Here is a 19,225-nt window from a genome sequence, read left to right as displayed (position 1 = left end):
GCCGGCTCCCCCCGGGGTTATAAGTAGCCGGGATGTCGGCAGCAGCTCCCTCTTCCCGGAAAACACGCAGTGGGTGGGGGGCACCTGGGGTGGCCGCAGCCCCTTGGGCCACTCGCCCCTCACCTGCCCCAGCTGCCTCCTCCGAGGGGGGGGGGGAAGCTTTCCAGATGGGAGCCCCCCTGCCAGCCGCTGCCCGGAGTGCCAGCAAACTGCAGCCATTGCTGGGGAGGGGGGCAGCCGTGCAGAGCAGAACGGGGCAGCTCAGTCCTGACCTGCAACCCCCAGCCACAGAGCTGGGGGGGCAGATGGAGCCAGGGAAACCTTCTGCTCTTATGGGAAATGGACTGGGGGGAAGGGGGCTGATCCTGTAAGAACATGGCCCAGCTGCAGGGCACGGGCCCCCACAAGGACCAAGGTGCAGTGAGTGGAGAACATGCCCCAGGCCCTCCCCTCCCCACCCCCCTGCCTCAGTGGGGCTGCACCTGCAGGGCTTATACCTGGGACGTTCCTCTCCACCCCCTGTGGGAATCCTGCTGAGCTCTCAGGCAGGTAAGATCCTGTGGCAGTGAGTTCCCCAGACACGGCCTTCCCTTGAATCCAGTTTAAACGTTTCCTTTCCCCTCACAGCACCCGGGCCCTCGCTTTGCGTGCGAGGGTGACTAGTGCCGATACGCCTTATCTCAGAGCACGTCACAGCGGGGCCGGAGCGTTACCCCTTTGCACATGGGGAAACTGAGGCACAGATAGACAGGACTTGCATGAGGTCAGCCAGCCAGCCCCTGGCAGAGCCAGGAACAGAACACGGGGCTCCCGCGTCCCCAGCCAGCACTAGCCCCCAGGCCACGCTGCCTCCCCAGAACAGGTCCCTGGCCCGCTCGTCTGCACTTGCAGTTCAGCTGTACCTGTGAAGAGCCTGAGATCAGACCAGGCACCAGCCCCCATTCCTTGCGCTCTGCCCTCGGGGCAGGCCTGACCCCCTGCGCCCACAAGGGGGTAGTTTCCACTCTAACAGCGCCTGGCCGGGCCTCCTGTATCCCCTACGCCATGAGCCAAGCAGCCCTGGGCTCCCTCCCTGGGCCTCTCCCACGGGGTGGGTGACAGGGTCCCTGCCATGGGACCGGCAGCCTGCTCCACAGTGGGGCAGCCCCCCTTTTCCTGGCCTGGGGGAAGGATTCCAGCTGTCCCTTCCTGCTGAGTGGCCCACGCAGCCAGCTTCAGGCCCGAGGTGGCCCAGGGAAGCCGAGGCGCGGGGGGAGCCGGCAGCCTCGTGAGCCTGGGAAACAGAGCTCAAACTGGCAAGTGGGAGCCGGGGAAAGAGCCTCGGCCCCACGGCCAGTGGGAAGGGTGCAGGACAAGGGGTGTGAGACCCCCGTGAGCCCAGCTCAGGGAGCCACTAGCCCCTCCAGCCCGCTGAAGGACTCCCTCGTGTGACAAGAGGGAGGTTTTCGAGCCCAGCTACTCTAGCATGGGGAGGGGAGCATGGGGGCACCTGGGGGAGGGGGGGGAGAAATCTGCTCCCCCAAGAGCAGGGCCCAGGGCTAGTGTAGCTGTCTGAGCAATCCCTGGCCAGGTCGGCCTCCCCCAGTCACCCGCCACCGTGGCCTTGGCTTTACGACACGCTTGGAAAGAGAAGCTGTGTCCCCCGCGGTGCGGCGCCCGGGCGAGGACTGGCTGCAGCGAGGTTACAGCTCCCGGGGTTCCCCCCCCCATGCTCAACACCCCTGGAAATCCGCTGGCTTAAAACACGGGCTGGGGTGAATCAGGGCCTGATTCGAACGCTGGGGGGAAGTCGGGATTTGAAACGGACGGAGACGTTGGAACTTGGTGCCACAAGAGGTAAGAAGACCCCCCCCGCCCCCCAACCGAAGGCCAGACATTTCTCCCAGGGAACCTCCCCTCGGGGTCCCAGCCCCACAGGGATGGGTCGCAGCCCCTCTTCCCCCAGCCAGCCACAGGAGGTGGGGGCCAGCCCCTCTGCTTGGGAGATGGACGGGCGGCTGCCTGGGCCGGGCTGGCCAGCTCTGGGCACACCGTAGCTTGGCAAACCTTAAAAGATGCCGGGCTGAGCCTGAGGAGACCTGGGTGCAATTCCCAGCTCTCTCTCTCACGGGCTGTGGGATCACAGGCCAAGCCCTGGCTGTCTCTGTGCCTCCCCCTACCCAGCTCTGCCACACTGCGATCTGGACTGTCAGCTCGTTGCCGTGAGGGCTACGTACAGCGCCTGGCGCCAAGGGAGATGCGGACCGTGGCCAGGACCCTGGTTAGCCGCAATCAGACGCCAGGAGGACGGAGGTGGAAAACGTTAATACTTTATGTACGAGTCACATTGTCACAGCCTGAAGTCGGAGGGATTTTTCTTTTAAAGAGAAGAAATTTCACAGGGTGTGAATTATAAACCGGTTTGGATCCAACCATTTCTCCCCACCCTGCCCCAGCTTCAGGAGGAATCGGACGGAGCCCCGCTTGCGTCCTCCCGCCCGTGCCCGGGGACGGGCCAGGCAAGAGCCGAGTGCGAGGCAAGCCACAAAGGCAGCAGCCTCCTGTCCTCCCCCACCTAATAAATAACAGCAGCTTAAGCGGAAGAACACAACAGACGAACCCAGCCCGCCCCCTCGCCTGGTTGGGCCGGGGCTCACGCAGCCACCCAGCCGGGGGTCGCCCCACCCCTCCGAACAGCGGCCCGATCTGTGCTCCCCTCCCCGCTCAGACAGGAGCCTTTCAAAGGGACAGAGATACCCCAGGGCTCTCTGGAGACACACGAAGGGGGGTGAAGGTGACTGGCTCAAGATGGATGTGCTGGGCTCCCCGTCCCCCCCACCACGCACAGCACTAGCCCCAGCCCACGCAGGACACTGGAGGGGCCTCACCAGTGATACCCAACTCTCTCTATCCACGGGCTGATCTGAGAATTTCAGGACCAGAGACGGGCCGTAGGCACGCATGGCTGACCACATAAAATGAAAGAAAAATGTAAATACAGGCCTTGGTTGACAAGGGAAGGAGGAGCATTTCTATTGTCTGACGAAGTTTGTAAATGGACATTAGCCCCCAGGTGTGTCACTCTCGAACAGGAGAGGGGACAGCAGTGATCTTGGGCAAGCTTTGTGAGCGGTCAGGGCAAGGCGGACGCCCTGGTGAAGATGCTCACCCGGCAGGCAATTGGGATGTTGGGTTTTTCGCAATGTTCCTGGTGGAAAACCCAGGTTGGCAGAGGGATGTTGGTCCGAACATAGTTAAAAGATTGCCTGAATCTAGCCATCCACCCCGAACCTGGTCAGCGTATTAAGCTCAGAAAGCTGGGAATGGAAGACAGGGAATGGATCACTTGGTGATTCCCTGTTCTGTTCGTTCCCTCTGGGGCACTCTCCGGCAGTTACCGCTGCCGGAGGACAGGACACTGGGCTAGACGGACCTTTGGTCTGACCCGGTCTGGCCATCCTTCTGCTATCACCAAGACCCACTGCTCTGAATTTGCCAAGACATCTGAGCGCTGGAGCCTTACAATCGTCAACTGACTCAAGAATGTTCTTTGCTTGAGAAGGGCGAGGTCCCTCGGGCACAGACAAATGGATGGTGAATAAAAGCAAATGCTCTGGGATTTTAATTCTCGCTCAGGTGATGTAGGAATTCTTGCCTCGTCTTCATCTGACTGTCACCGGTCGCAACAACACACAATGTGGGGAAGTGAAACATCCTTTTAAGTCGCTCAGAAAGGCACAGGCTTCTTCAAAGAGCTCCCCGGCCTGGCTTGCACGGCCTTGGGGCAGCCCGCTGAGGGAATTCGAGTGACCAGTCATATCATACAGAGACGCTACCTGGGACAGCGTTCGTAAATTCCAGGGCCTCACAAGCTTGGGCTTGTGGTTGGAAAGAAAGTCCATTATTTCTTCCTAAAGGGCACAAAACCTCTCTCCCATGCGCCTTCTATTCGCGAGCGAATGCCGCCGGGCTGCAAAAGGTCTCCATATTCGGCTGAAAGGACTGGTAAGACAGCTTGGGAAAGACAATGCTGCAAGCCAGAAGCTGAGCGTATGGAGGTCGCTGAGCTCATCACGGTACAGTAGACTCTCGTTTCAAACCCCGACGCTGAACAAATAGTTACGGTTCTTTCAAAAATTTACAGCTGGACATCGACTTAAGAGAGCTTTGAAAAGTCACTGTGCAGGAGAAAAACGCTGCTTCCCTGGATTGTTTTAGGGGTTTACTTTTAACCCAGCACTGTCCTGTATTTGCGTGGGGGGAGGGGGGGGCGCTGCCTGATTGCGTAGTTCCGGTTCCCCTGAGGCGTGCGGCTGACTGGTCAGTTAGTAACTCTGAGGTTCTGCTGTAACTTGGTTTTTCCAAGTCCCCACAAAACTCACCGCATAGGACAGTCTGGTGAACGATGCAGTGAAGTGTATTTAAAGAAAGGCGTATCGCTGTGAAACATGGGGCAACGCCCGTCTCTCTCTCTGTCACGGAGGGCCCTCTGTCTGTACAAGACAGTTTGGTTTAGCTCTGCAGAAAGTTGGGTTTTTTCCCTCCCAAAAAAGCCTTTTACCTTTTCAAAAATGCTCTCTCCTGTGGGGTAGGTTTCAGCACAAAAATTCTTCCTTGAAAATTTCCCCATCGTAAATTCCAGCAAACAGCGATAGCCGGGCAGCGTCACTTCAATCGCTCAGTTCATCCACAGCCAGAGACGGGTGTTTGGCATTTTGTAAATCGGAAAGCAGTGCTGACAAACAACCCTCAAATTACCCCCCGTCTTCGCACTGCCGTGGCCTCAGACAGGGGAACCCGCTTCATACGGTTCACAAGGCCACCTGTGTTTTCACCTCCAGCACAAGGCTCCCCCCTATGTCCAGCGTGCACTGCCCAAGCTCGGCAGCCAGGAAAGGCCTTTTCTTTTGTGCGAGTTCCCACGTTCTCTGAAGAGAAGCAGCTGCTGCTTTTCCCTGCAGTTGCTGATGGGGCGAGGAGGACATTTGAAGTGCAATCCAAAGCCTGCAGATTTTTCCATTTTCTCACGTCTTACAACACGGCCGGAAGGACAGGCCACGTCCACATTACCCTGATTCAATGTGGCGACCTTCCGGACAGATACAGCAGTTCGGTGTGTTAAACACACAGGTTTGGGCTTTAGACGAGCCGGCGTAATAAAGAGAAAACCCCCCCGTTCGGTTGGGGTTCAAAGCTCGGTTTCCCCTGCCGACCTGGTGACATTTACACCCAGCCGCATTCGTTTGTGGCTCCGTTTCCATCGCTAACGAGAAACCGGGCTGCGGCCGTGCGCTGTTTAGCGGACACTCTCGCCAGAACGTCAGGCCGGTAAGTCACTTGCTAAGGCAGCGCATCACGGATTGTGAATTTAATTACACACTTTTTGTAAGGTGAGCTGGGGGGCCACATTTGGCCTGCGGGCCGCCTATTGAGTATCACTGGTTTGGCAGTTACAGCAGGAGGGCCGCGTGGGTCATGCAATGTTTTGGGCCAAGATTAGGAGAGAGAGACCGGGGCCGCAGCCCAGCGGCTGTACGCGGGGGCCAGGGATCACTGTTGCCAGAGGAGGCGAGAGGGATGGGGAAGGGGTGCAGGCCGGGGGCGGCACGAGGACAAAGCAGACGGCTCTGGCTGCTCAAGGAGTCTTTATGCCACTGTCACCACCTTCAAATCCAACCCTGCAGCCGTGGGCCGGAGTCAGCGATGGCTGCCAATTGCTCCAGCTAGACAGATTCTGTCCAGGGCGAGCCCCTCTCAGCCCGCTGAGGGCCATTAGTGCCAGCAGTGGACAGGAGCCCCAAAGGGGCCAGACAAGAACCAGAGGCGGTTAACATTCAGAACACTAGGTGATTTAGGAGCCCAGATCCTATTGGCTTTCAACAGGCCTTTGGAGCTTGTTGCTTCGGCACTCTTGAAAATTTGACCCTTGGTCTGGACCCAGCGGGGCCGGATTCGAACCGGCCCCCTCGAGGGGAAGCTGCTGTTGGCACGTTATCCCGGCTCTGGTTGTGGCTCAGCCAGCCTGGACTTTCCTGCCCGGTACGTGCTTGGTTTGAGATGCGGATCTGCCATTACGGCTGCCGTGGGGTTTTAAACCCCAGATGCCCACGCCCACCCAAGGGATTCAGCGCACGAGCCGCGGAGCCCGAGGGAACCTCCCGCAGGAGCTGGGACTAAACCCAGTGGCAGAGCCGGCTCCTGCCACGGACACTTCAATGGTCCAGTATTAAGCTTACAGTATTTCAAAGGGGACGCGCCGTCCACCCAGCCCCGACTGTCTGTTACACCAGAACGTCACGGCGCCCGGGGCAGGGGAGAGTTCACAAGCACAGTGCTCGGGAGCGCGACGGCTGGCTGGCGGAAAAGCAGCGAGACAAGGTGGAGCCCGGGACATGGCGGAGACAGACCCCAGCTTCCAAAGCAAAACCAGTGTAACAGAAATCCAAGCCCAGCCTCGACCGCCCGGCAAGCCGCTCGCTGCGGGGAACCGCTCACGAGCTCCCCTGCGTGACAAGTGCCCTTTGGTTTGTGACAGGCAAACCCCATCTCCACGCTGTCCCCCAGGCTAAGAGACACCCCCCACCTACCCAGGGCAAAGCCCCAGCCCCGCTCCCAGCAACGGGGTAGCAGGAGTCAACCCCAAATGAACCGTTTCACAAGGAGAACCCGCTCCCCCCTCGTCCTGGTGTTAACGAAGAGGGACTCTCCTACCCAGAGCAGCAATTAGCTACGGGAGGCTGGCCGGGGCCCCGTTACTTCATCCTTTGAAAGTCGTTACTGAGACGGGCCCGTGACAGCCTCAGGTTTGGGGGGACGCGCAGAGGGCAGGGAGCGTCGACAGAAGACACCGTGGCTGCATACAGTCAACCGGGCAGTTTGCCAGAGTCCCAGGGCTCGTGGGCCGAAGGGGCGGGCAGCGCACTGCTCGGAGAGGGCGCGCGGCTCGGGAAGCAGGGGGCTCAGCGAGCGAGGCACGTGGTCCTGGGAAGAGAAGAGAAAGTGCTTGAGCCCCGGAGGGTCCGACTGGCCACGGTCCAGCGCTGGGGAGACAGGAGGAGAGAAGTCAGTCTCGGCGGCCGAGGTGCATGGCCAGGTCCCGGGGGGCTTAGGGGATTTGACAGCTGCCTGGGAGGTGGGGCAGCGGCTGACCCCTGAAGTAGGGCAGAGAGAGACGCGCCCCAGCCTCTCCACCCCCACAGCACCGCGTGCTCCAGGCCTGCCCCACTGCCAGGGGGCTGTGGAGGGGGTTCGCTCCACAGATCGCCAGCCCTTCGGCTCTGGACAACCCGGCCCCCCCAGGACACCACAGCTGAGCCAGCACGCATGGTGGCTTCTCAGCTCCCCCGCACCCCGCACCAGCTTACTTGCAGACAGATTCCTGGGAGCCTTCGCCCTTAGCAGCTGCACGGCTGCTTGTTCTGGGTTTGGGCCCCGCGGGGCTGTCTCAGGTGGCGCAAGGAGGCATCTCCGTACTGGATTCCTGAGCCCATCCTCTCGGGGTCCAGCTCGCCTAGCCAGACAGCAGCACTCAGCGCGGGGGGACACAACCGTCCCCTCCCCCTCCGCCACCTCCCCTCGCTCCCCCAGATTGCGTGGGGCTGGGAGGGAGGAATCTTTACCCAGACCCTTCTAGGCCAGCCGTGGGTACGCCCAGCCGGGCAACTCCTGGGTATAGTCACTTAACAACAGACTCCAGACTAACTACCATCAAGGAGATCGATCCATGGCGAGCTGGGAGAGCAAACACCCTGGGGGCGCCAGACAAACCCTGCCCCGGACTGCAGAGGGCATGGGGCAACTGAGCACCCCTGGAGAACTGGGCCATACCCACATCTCCTGCCCTACGTCAGGACATGACTGGGGGCCCCTGGTCTCAGCCAGAGCCCGGACCATAATCTGTCTTTATCACTCATTATTAATTATTACTGGAAACTGGTTTCCTTTCCTGGTCGAGATGTTCAGGCTGGAAATGCTCAACGGAGAAGCGTTGGGCTGTGTCACGCCCCTCGGTGCCCCCTGCCATCTCCAGCCTTCGTACCTGATTCAATTTTGTTTAGTATGGTCCTGGCACATTTTAAGAAAGCTTCTTCTACGTTCTCCCCGGTCAGCGCGCTGGTCTCCAGGAACATGAGTTCTGCCGAGGCGAAGAGAGAAACGGCAGGAAGGTAACCGGGGTGCGGCTCACAGCACGATTCGCCTCGGCCCACACGCTAAGCACGGGACATCCCCAGCTGGGTATCCCGAGACAACGCAACTCCTCGCTCGGGATCCAGCCCCGCCAACACACAGAAGAGAGCAGTTCGCTCTGCAGCGGGACCTGCAGGGCACGGTCCGTCCTCACCTCTCATACCCTGGGCAGCCTGGGTGGAGTGGGGCCCGATCCAGCGGCACCACTGAACACACGAAATCCGGTGCTTCCAGTCTGACACCGTGCTCTAACCACGGAGTCCAAGCGCCCCCTCCTGGCCAAACAGCACCAGTGCCGGGGAGCCATTCCAGCAGCTCTTCCGCGCTTTTCATCTAGCGCCCTTGGCCCCCGGGCTCTGCGGAGCTCAGTCGCCCGCCCCGGGGGTCCAAACACAGCTGCCACCCTCGCCCAGCAGCGCTCAGCAACAAAGGAGCGCCCTGCCTCCAAGGGATGTTTAAGGAGGCAGGACGGGATTGGGGCAGTACCCCAGGGCTGATGACCCCTTTTGGTGGCCACGGGATTTTAATGCTGGCATGGCAAGGACTGCAGTGTTACCACTCATGGGAAAGACAGCTCCTGGTAGCAACACCGCACCCACCAGCACCCACTCTGGGGCCAGCCCAGACTGCCAGGGGAGAGCGCCCTGCGCCTAGCACTGCCCTGGGGCCAGCCCTGCCTGCCCCCACCCCACTTCCATAGTTCCTTACCCTGCTGGACCCGGCCTGGCTGCGGGACGCTTTCACACCACTAAGCCCTGGTGCCATGGCAAAGCAGGTAGGGGACAGGAACATCCCCAAGGAACACCCCCCCCACCCCACATGGAAAGGGCAAGGCAGGACCATGTGATAGTCAAAACTAATGAGCCCCCAGAGCAGCCCCTCCCCGGGCCCCAGCTTGGTACCGTTCTCTTGTGCGAAGCGGGAGGCTTCCAGGAAGGTCACTTCCCGGTCTGCATCCAGGTCCTTCTTGTTCCCGCAGAGGATGATGACGATGCTGGGGCTGGCGAGGGTCCGGGCGTCCGTCAGCCAGTTGGTCAGCGCATTGTAGGTCTCCCGGCTGCAACACAGGACAGAGGGGGCAGCAGGGGGCATCCGGCAACCGGGCACTTCTCGCAAATCCCAGATTAGGGGCTGCCCTCCAGGCCTAGGCCCTGCTCTTCTCAACCCGTTTATAAGACTCGTGTCCATCTCCCCACCACAGGGAGTTGCTTGACGCCTGCCAGAGGGGTTGGCCGAGCAGGGCACTCCCTGTGCGGTGCCCGCTGCTGGCACGGACCTCGGCCGTGGGCTGAACAGACCCGGAGGGTGTTCCTACGTGGCGAAGTCGAGGGGCAGAACAGAACCGATTCAGCTCAGCCGCCATGATGGGACCGGACCAGCTCCCTGGGGCGGATGCTCAGGCCGGAACAAGGGGGGCTTGTTCTGTTTCCATTTCGCAGGCTTTAGTCTAGTTCTGTCTGGAAACCTGCCCAGGGAGCTCGCCCCGTTCCTGGGAGCCCCAGGAGAGGAGGGGTCCCCAGGGCATCGCTCCGAACGCCAGCCGGGAGAGTCTCCCCCAGCGGCGAGGAGCCGCCAAGGACACCCACCTGGTGATGTCGTACACCAGCAGGGCCCCGGCAGCACCGCGGTAGTAGCTCCGAGTCACCGACCTAGAGGGCGAGGAGAGAGACCGAGCGATCAGCAGGGCCAGGAGCCCACTGGGAACCGCGGGGCTATTTCGGGTCAGCTCTGCATGAGGCCAGCCTGGGACATGCTGGGAGAACAGGCCTGTGGGACAGGGGGCGGGGGAAGGCGTCGGGCAGCTGGGTAATGGAGGAGCCGAAGGGACAAGCACGGTACGAGGCGGGAGTCTGGCGGCCACCCCAGCACGGACAGGGCCAGCGTGGCTGGCTCCTCTTAGAGGCTGGCCAACCTGCCCCATGGATCCATCTCAGACTGGAGCAGCCGTCCATCACCCCTGGCTGAGGGGGTCCCATTCCCTGAGCCTGCCAGTGCCGCCTAGAGGGGAAAGGCCCCTTGGGCCCGCCAGCCCCTCACACCAAGGACAGGTCAGAGCCGGTGTCCCCAGAGGGGAAAGTCCTGCATTCCGGGACCCAGCATCCGACCGGGAAAGGCCCCACACCCCAAGACCAATGGAAAGGCTGTCTCCAGCTGCACTTGGGAAGGGGGGGGGGTCCCCTATCAGAGATGCCATCGTCCGAACCCCTCATACCCTGGGGAGACTCCAGAGAAGCAGAAACCCTGCTGCCGCACCCCTGGGCCCGAGCCGCAGCCCCAAGATCAATTTGACTCCGGGACTCAGGGCTTTTAAAATCACTCACGGAAAGATACAAGCAGCCAAGAGTTAGGTGGCGGGGTGGCAGCACGGCCTATTGGGCAGGACACTGGGCTGGGAGTCAGGACACCTTGGTTCAGTCCCAGCTCTGCCATTGACCTGCCATGTAACCTTGGACAAGTCCCCACTCCTCTGTGCCTCAGTGTCCCCCCACCCTGTCTGGGTCTTGCCTGTTTGTCCCGTAACCTCTGCAGGGCAGGGACCGTCTCTCGCTGTGCAACACCGGGCACAACGGAGGTCCCCAATCTCAGTCGGGGTCCTTTAAGGGCTGCAGTAATGCCAGAGCTGAAATATGGTCACGGCTCCAGGACTAAAGCTAAGTACAGCATCTCTCTGTCCGCCCACAGGCCTCTCCATGTCCTGTGTTACACTGGTGTGGAGCGTTGTGCTGTGCTGGTAACCATCTGCTATGTCCCACCCCAGAGGTGGCTGCACCTCCATGGGTGCGGGAAAAGCGATCCTTGTAAATCTCTGATTCCGCTTAACGCCCGCAGCTGCTTTTACACATGCAAGACACTCCTTTTGCAGGCTTCTGGGACATCAAGCAATATTTTACCCAGTCTCCAGATGTAGCCTGGAAAGCTGGCTGCTACGGCACACCTTCCGTGGATGTTACCCCACAGACCTTTCAGATGGTCATTCGCTGGATGGATGGTTTTTTACCTAAACCGTTCTTGTCCTGCCGTATCCCAGATCTGCAGTTTCACCGTTTTCCCACCGACATTAGCCACCTTCGACCCAAACTCCACTCCGATCGTGTGGTTGGAATCCTGCTTGACTGAAGAAGGGAGAGATCCCAAATCAGTGACTTACCGAGAAGGCCCCTGGTCAGTTAGGGATCAGCTACAACGCGTAGCCGCTCCGGAACCAGGAGCTTCCAGTCCAAGTGCTGATACCCGAGAGCCCCAAGCGACCTGCAATTGCTTCACTCTGATTCCTGCGCAGACTGGAGACTCCAGGTGTTGCGGAGCGACATGCCGGTGCCCCTCACTCCCCACCTGCAGCCCCTGCTACACCGGCCCTGGGCTTCCCCCCCCACAGCTCTGCCGGTGCCCCTCACTCCTGACCCATAGCCCCCTGCAGGCCCAGCCCTGGGCTCCCCCCCAGCTCTGCCGGTGCCCCTCACTCCCCACCCGCAGCCCCCTGCTAGCCCGGCCCTGGGCTTCCCCCCTCCCCCCCACAGCTCTGCCAGTGCCCCTCACTCCCGACCTGCACCCCCCCTGCGGGCCCAGCCCTGGGCTCCCCCCAGCTCTGCCGGTGCCCCTCACTCCCAATCCGCAGCCCCCTGCGGGCCCAGCCCTGGGCTCCTGCCCTTAAGCGCACACAGCAGCCTAAGGCACAAAGAAAACTGCATCTTTTCTGTTGTTGTTTAAGGCAGCGCCAGAGGCAAAGGAGAGGATTTAGTGGAGCATCCCCGGCCCCCCCCCGCCTGCTGCGACTTCTCCAGCAGCAGGTGGAAGCAGGCAGCCCCACGTCGGTCTCCTGCTCAGAGGGGCTTGCAGCGCACTCCATGCAGCGGCGGTGCCGGCTACTGCGCCTGCCATAAAACCAGCCGCCCCCCCAAACCTGCTGGTCCAATACCCTGCTGTCCCGAGAGGAGGCCGGCACACAGAGAGGCCTGCTTTTGCCTCCCCACTGCTGGAAAATGTGCCGGACTGAGCCAATTTTGCGGTTTTGGTACAGCCCGTGAAAACAGGGCTTTAGGCGCGGCGGCAGAAGAGTTCTGATCCAGAGCTGCCATGCAATCTCCCAGCCTGTGCCAAGCCCCACGCAAGTCATGTCACCGCAGCAGAAAGCGTCCCTAACGAAACACGGACACCACAGCACCCTACCGCGGGAGCTTCAAATCTAATGCAGGCAGCTGGCGTAACCCAGCACAAACCTGCTCACACGGGGCTAACGAAGCAGCAGAGATGATGTGTCAACAACTAACCGGTTGGCGTTGGGGTGTGTCTGCGCGCGCCATAACGCGCCCTTTTCGTTTCCTTGGCACGGTTAAGCTAGTACACAACAGTGTGTGAAAATCAAGCACCAGACGGATTCTTTACCAACATAGGAAGCCCCTTTGGAATACAATTTTGTAATTTGCTGAACACACGGAGGAAGCCAGGGCTGTGCAAAGACATCTGCGATGAAAACCACAAAGCAGGAGGGGTTTCACCTTTGATTTCGTTAGGCTAGTCGAGCCATTTCCACTTTCCCATTCAGAAAAAAATGTTAAAATAGGAAGCGGGTTTTCAAGAAGGCTGAAGTTTAAAAATGTCATAATAAAAAAAACTCCATCACAGCTTTGAAGTTTCACACGTTTGGATGTGGAAACCCCCACTCTTTCATCAGAGTTTCTTTGGTAAAAGGCAAGTTTGGGGAGCTGAAGGACAGACCGGAATGCAAATTCAATTGTCTTTCTGGCAACAATTGTACAGCGGAATCTTCCCTTTTGGACCAGCTCCAGAGGGTCTCGGATCTTAGGAAACACACCGGAGCAAAAGAGAAATCAGTTCATCTAAACAACGACATTGGCAACAGGAACAGGGCTACTTACATTTATTCTCTATAAACTGATGCAGGAGACAGGACTTCCCAGTACCGGCACTTCCTATCACAAGGAACTTGAAGAGGAAATCTGAAGAACAAAATAAGCACGATTGTGACCCTCGCGCGTGAGGAAGGGGGCTGGGGAGGTTTACAAAAAGCAGAGCATCTTCTCGACCAGTCTTTAGAAACATACACCGAGAAACATTACGTGCAGTGCTCCCCGGCGTCAAACTCCCCGTGTGACTTTGGCACGTCACCTCATTTCCCGGGCCGCAGTAAAAGGGATAGTGACGCTTCCTTTGGCCCATCTTTGTCTCATTAGACTAAGCACGCTGAGGTAGAGACAGTCTCGTCCTAGGTGTACATACAGCGCCCGGCGCAAAGGGGGCCTGATCTCAGCTTGGCGTCTTTTGGCACTGCTGTTAGCTTACTAAAGCATTATTTGCACCCCATTCAGCATTAGCCAGCTCCCTTCTGTTCACGCTGGGGCAGGAATACCCGATCGGCACGCTGCAGTGATCGCCAGCAGCCAGGAGTGCACACAATTATGACGACTCAGGAGCAGCCTGAGAGCAGAGACAGGACATCGCTCAGCCCAGAGAGTGGCCCCCAGGGGTTAGAGGCTGGAGCCTGCCAGGTTCCACTGCAATGTAGAGCATGTGAGGTCACAGGTTCAAATCCCCTACAAGTCTTACTGGCAGGAGGTGAGGCTATTACAGAATTAGAAGGCATTCACAGGAGGCCAGTCAGAACAATCAAAGGCTTGGACCAACAGTCCTGTGAAGACAGTGGGACTGGTTATCTTAGAAAGGAGACAAGCCAGGGGGGTGTGATAAATTGGCCGGGTCTCGAGAACGGTAGCTCCTGGTCTCCCTTCTCATTGGCCGGTAACTCAAGAACAACGGGACTCCAGTGTGATTCAATGGTGGGAAATGCACAGCTGGCCAAAGGACAGACCACGGTTGGACTATGGAACTCATTGCCACATGAAGCTGTTGAGGCCAAGAACTTAGGAAGGTAAAAACCATCTGGACATTTATATGCATAACAAGAAGAACCAGAATCGTTCTAGTTAATGAACAGTTTTAGAAGGGTCATTAACCCTCCTCCTACTTCAGGGCTTAAGCAAGCAAACTGTTAGAAACCAGCATAGGACATAACATGGGGGCAGATTATCCCATGGCTGCTGCTGTCCTTGAAGCATCTAGCACCAACCACTGTCAGAGCCGGAACGCAGGCCGAGACAGGCTCAGGGCTGCTCCAGCCCAGCAGCTCCTCCGTAAGCCGCTGCTGTGCCCAGCTGGAGCCAGGCTGCCCAGCACCGCGGGTTGGATCCCTGCACAGCAGCAGGCAGGGGAAGCCAAGCCCTCGGCCGTTCCCCAGGGCTAAACGCACTGTGCAAAGACCTCAGGGGCAGAGGGGAAGCATAGAAACAAAGCACGCGTTCGAATGAGACCAACAGACTTCCCAGAGTGCGCCGCAGCGTGTCCCCCCCCGCAGGTGGGCACCGGACAGAACGTACCGTATTCCCCGCCGCCTCCGAAAGCCTCCCATTACAGCAGCCTCCAGAGATCTCTTGGGCTGAAGTCCCGGACGCTCCCCCCAACCACCGGCCAGAGCCGGTTCCTTCTGGTGCGGCGCGAGGCGCGATCTCCGGCTCGGATTCCAACCCATCCCGGTGGCATGACAGTAAAGCCTAGAGACCCCCCCCCTTCTGCGGGGTGCCCCACAGACAGAGAAAGGCCTTGTCCCCATGCAGAGGAAGAAGCCAAACAGCGAACGGGCCTTTATTTGGTGGGGATGAGCGCCACAGAAAGGGCGGGAGGTCGATTTTCTGACTTGCCAGGCACATCTACACTTAAGCCACTAAGAGCACCATGCCGACGGGAGGGGTTCTCCCTGTCTGCACGGGGTCAGGTCGGCGTAACTCCGTCTCTCAGGGGGTGGATTTTCCACACGACGCCGACGTACGCGCCCAGCGTAGACCAGCCTGCAGACCCCTGTGTGTGCATGCTGGTTTTAAGTCCCACACACCGGCACTTTGTTTATGAATCTAACGTCTCCTTTCATTTAACAGAGGCACGTTTGGAAGAATTTGCAAGCAAGAGGCATTGCATCGAAGCCCATATCAGTGCTACTCGACTGGTGGGTCACAACCAAAGGCAACCGGGGGGCATAAGGCAGTGACAATTCTGGTCCAATCAAAGCCACAATACACCTTTCCCTTTCCACGGCAAGTCTTCACCCAGAGAATTACAGAGACTTATTCTCATTGGCACATTTTTGGCGTCAGACGAGGGGTTGCCAAGCAGAGCAGGCTGACGAACACCACTCCACACGACACACGGAGCATTCCCTGCTTGTGAAGACTCCCGCGCCAAATTACCACCTACCCAGGTATTCACACCATTTGGACCTGGGGACCACAATTTTACTCCTCACCTGGGTAACCGCTCCATTAAGAACACATTGAGGGGGGGAAGGCATCGGTACATGTATGGCCCCGTGACAGTGTTATCTGAGCACCTCAATCTTTAACACTCACCCATTGGTAGGAAAGCATTTTACAAGTGGGGAAACTGAGGCAGGGGCTCGCTCAAGGTCACAGCGGGAGTCTGTGTCCCTCCCTCTTGTCACTGTTCCCAAGTCAGGCTGTTTGTTTAGCCTCAGCTCAGCAGGAGGTTTCATGCCCCATTCCCTCTCTGGCATAGAAGCGCTGGGCACAGCCACATCAGCTCTGACCAGGCCTCCAGCCACGCCCATCACCTGTGTCCAACAAAGGCCAGCTCCTGACAGCTCAGAGGAAGGTGCAAGAAACCCCGCAGGCAACAATGATGGAATAACGTACGGGGGTGTGGGGGGGAAAGAGATGCTCCTTGAAAAGCCCTGATTTACAATCCTTTCTAAGAAGAGCATCCTGCCACTGACCCTGCGGAGGCTGCCGAGTGCACAGGACCCCAGTTGCGGGGCCAAGAGACAACAGGCAGGTACAGCCAGGGGGAGACATCAGGAAATAACGAGACAATACAGGTCATGATGAGCCGTGGTGTCAGCCTACCAAACCTATCTACCTTACCCATAGAAGTGTCTAGTGTTCGGCAGAACCTCGCAGTGTTTGAACCACAAACGCCCTCACAACAAAAGCAGAAGTGTTCTCCCTGGTTCCCCTTCACTAGTTCAGCGAATCCACGGCCAGCAGGAACCATTGCAATCACAGAACCACCGGACTAGAAGAGATCTCAGTTAGTCATCTAGTCTGAGGCCGGGCTAAGTAATCTCGTCTGACCCAGACCACAGCACTTCCCTGCATCAGTAATTCCTCCGTGAACCAGAGCAGGTCTTTTAGAAAAAGATCCCAGCGTGATTTTAAAATGGCCAGTGATGGAGAATCCTACGCTAAAAATCAATGCTAGCTCTGAGAGAAAGGCTTCTCCCATTAAGCAAAATCACCTCCCTTCAGTTATTTAGGTCCCATTATTACCTTGTTTACAAGGGAAATATTTGGGATGCTGTTTTCCCAGAAAGAGAAACCTCAAGCACTGGATGCTATCTCCCTATCTTAAAACCCCAGGACTCCGCCTGAAAGACAAACCTGGGCCCAGCAACCAGAAAGCCTTTGCCAGGTTTAAAGGGAACTCAGTTATCTTGATATCTAGGCTGAGCGAGTTCAAAGTCGTTTCAGCCACTGCACCTGCCTCTCTGCCAACTGCGGTCTTATGATCACATTTTTCAGGTGGCCCAGTCTGTGCTCTTGCGGAATGCAACACAAACACCAGCGCAGGTACTGAGGAAACCGCCCGAACAGCGGAACGGAGGATATGCAAAGTGCTGGCCGAGGCACAAAGAAAACCAAGTGAAGAGATTCCCCTGCTCTCCCCGTGAGTCAGGCCGGAAGAACAGCCAGCAAGACTTCCGACAGAGGTGGTTTTAAACAAACTCTTCATCCTTTCGAGCGGCCCAGTAGCGAAAGTCAGCGGTGGAGTCTACCCAGCTTTCCGATCGTGTTGGCTGGCGTGATTTTCGGTTTATTTCACTGGCAGAGTGACACCAGCCCAAGCCCCAGTGTGGACACAGGTCACTCTGGGGTGCAGCTGTGCTGCTGTCGTGTAGACACCAACTACCACAACGGAGGGTGTTCCTCCCCCCGCCGTTAACCCACCGCTCCGCCAGGCGGTAGCGAGGCTGGTGGAAAAATTCTTCCACTGACCGAGTGGCGTCTGCACCAGGGCCTAGTCAGCTCCTCTGAGGATTGTGAATTTTGCACACCCCTGGGGGATGTAGCGAAGCTGATCTAACTTTGCAGTGTAGACTCCCCGTTATACCTGTAGAACGAACGCCCTTTGCCAGGCTGGAATAGCTGCGCCAACACTAACAGGCTGGTTCGGCGTTAACTCGCCGCTTTCGCTCTCCCGGGATCGCTAGAGCTGCCAGTTGTCTGTACGGACAAGGCCCCGGGCTTTATTTCTCAGCCTCGATGAGAGAGACAGGCACCCATGGCACGTGACGTGTTCCTAGGGGCGGCTGACTCCCGCGCGGGCCTGGGCTGCACTGGAAGGTGGCATCGGCATAGCTCCATTGACAACTTTTCAGTGCAGCCCAGGCCTTCCTCCAAAGCACCTTAGCCTAATTCAGAACCAGAAACTTCGTGCGGAATAAGAACGCCCACACGTGGCACTACGGGGCAAGAACTCCCCGTGCAGACAACCCGAGGAAGCCCAATGGTCGGGCTTTTCGCACGGGCAGAGGCGGTGGAAAAGTCACGTCTCTGTTCCTCCATTAGCACCCAGCCTGCTGTCCCGGAGCACCCCCGGGTGCACACAGGGCCACTGAAACACAGTCCCTGGAGTGGGGAAGAAAAGACCTCCCATTTGCTCAGCAGCCCGTGCGCCATGAACCCACCAGGGAAGGATGAATCCATCGCATGAGGGTTTGAACCTGGCACGCCCAGGGCTTGTTTGTGCACTGGGGGAGGGGGAAGAAGTTTGAATCTGAATGGTTAAAAGGCCAAGACACCCCCATTTGCCATCCCCAATTTCAGCTCATGCAAGCCAGAGAGGGCGGTGGGCAGCCCAAGAGCAGATGGCATTGAATAAACCCGGGCAGGCTCCCCCGGGGCAGAAATTCACCACCCCTCATCTTCCCCACACCCCCCGCGTTCGGGGGACGCGCTTCATTTCCTCTCCCCCCTCCCCCCCCGCACCCTCCAGCCCGCACCCCATGCTCACAGCTCCCCCCCCGCACCCTCCAGCCCCCACCCCATGCTCACAGCTCCCCCCTCCCCCCCCCCGCACCCTCCAGCCCCCACCCCATGCTCACAGCTCCCCCCTCCCCCCCCCGCACCCTCCAGCCCCCGCACCCCATGCTCACAGCTCCCCCCTCCCCCCCCGCACCCTCCAGCCCCCGCACCCCATGCTCACAGCTCCCCCCTCCCCCCCCGCACCCTCCAGCCCCCGCACCCCATGCTCACAGCTCCCCCCTCCCCCCCCCGCACCCTCCAGCCCCCGCACCCCATGCTCACAGCTCCCCCCTCCCCCCCCGCACCCTCCAGCCCCCGCACCCCATGCTCACAGCTCCCCCCTCCCCCCCCCGCACCCTCCAGCCCCCACCCCATGCTCACAGCTCCCCCCACCACCCCCGCACCCTCCAGCCCCCACCCCATGCTCACAGTTCCCCCCTCCCCCCCCCGCACCCTCCAGCCCCCGCCCCCCCCGCACACAGCTCCCCCCTCCCCCCACCGCACCCTCCAGCCCCCACCCCATGCTCACAGCTCCCCCCACCACCCCCGCACCCTCCAGCCCCCACCCCATGCTCACAGCTCCCCCCGCCGCTGACCGTAGCTCTCGGACATGGCTGGGGCTGGGGCGGCGGCACCGGGCAGAACCGAGCGCAGCGGGCGCGATATGGCGGCGCCCAGGATCCGCCAATATGGCGGCGCCCGCGGACCCGGCTGGGGGAGGCGCTTCCGGGTCCGTGCGCGCCCACGCCGGCGTGCGTCTGACGTCACCGGGAGGCGGGGGGCAGGGGCGGGGCTTAGAGGGAAAGGCTGAGGGGTGGGCGGGGCTGGGAGCCGGGACTCCTGGGTTCTCTGGTGGCTCTGGGAGGGGAGTGGGGTCTAGTGGTTAGAGCGGGGGGGGGGCTGGGAGCCAGGACTCCTGGGTTCTCTGGTAGCTCTGGGAGGGGAGTGGGGTC

The 19,225-nt window shown here is 59.4% G+C and overlaps 1 protein-coding gene across 4 annotated transcripts; it reads right to left on the bottom strand.

Annotated features, from left to right (window-relative positions):
- Positions 1-2,293: 2,293 nt before the first annotated feature.
- RAB4B (RAB4B, member RAS oncogene family) lies at positions 2,294-19,008 on the bottom strand. Of its 4 annotated transcripts, none has more exons than XM_037884416.2 (8): positions 18,869-19,008; positions 13,044-13,124; positions 11,165-11,279; positions 9,753-9,815; positions 9,069-9,223; positions 8,018-8,113; positions 7,344-7,489; positions 2,294-7,019 (listed from the first exon to the last, which is right to left on the bottom strand). In XM_037884416.2, exons 1-7 carry the CDS (start codon positions 18,882-18,884, stop codon positions 7,374-7,376), a joined length of 642 nt encoding a protein of 213 aa, XP_037740344.1. In that variant the 5' UTR covers positions 18,885-19,008; the 3' UTR covers positions 2,294-7,019; positions 7,344-7,373. The 4 variants fall into 4 exon arrangements, 2 of the variants coding, with proteins under 2 accessions (XP_037740344.1, XP_037740346.1); XM_037884418.2 differs by having other exon boundaries at positions 2,294-6,960; XR_006287208.1 differs by having other exon boundaries at positions 7,344-9,223.
- Positions 19,009-19,225: the final 217 nt, after the last annotated feature.

Source organism: Chelonia mydas, chromosome 23 (assembly GCF_015237465.2).
Source record: "Chelonia mydas isolate rCheMyd1 chromosome 23, rCheMyd1.pri.v2, whole genome shotgun sequence".
NCBI lineage: Eukaryota > Metazoa > Chordata > Testudines > Cheloniidae > Chelonia > Chelonia mydas.
Note: the sequence above shows the minus strand (reverse complement) of the source record. Positions and strands in the feature narration are given on the sequence as shown.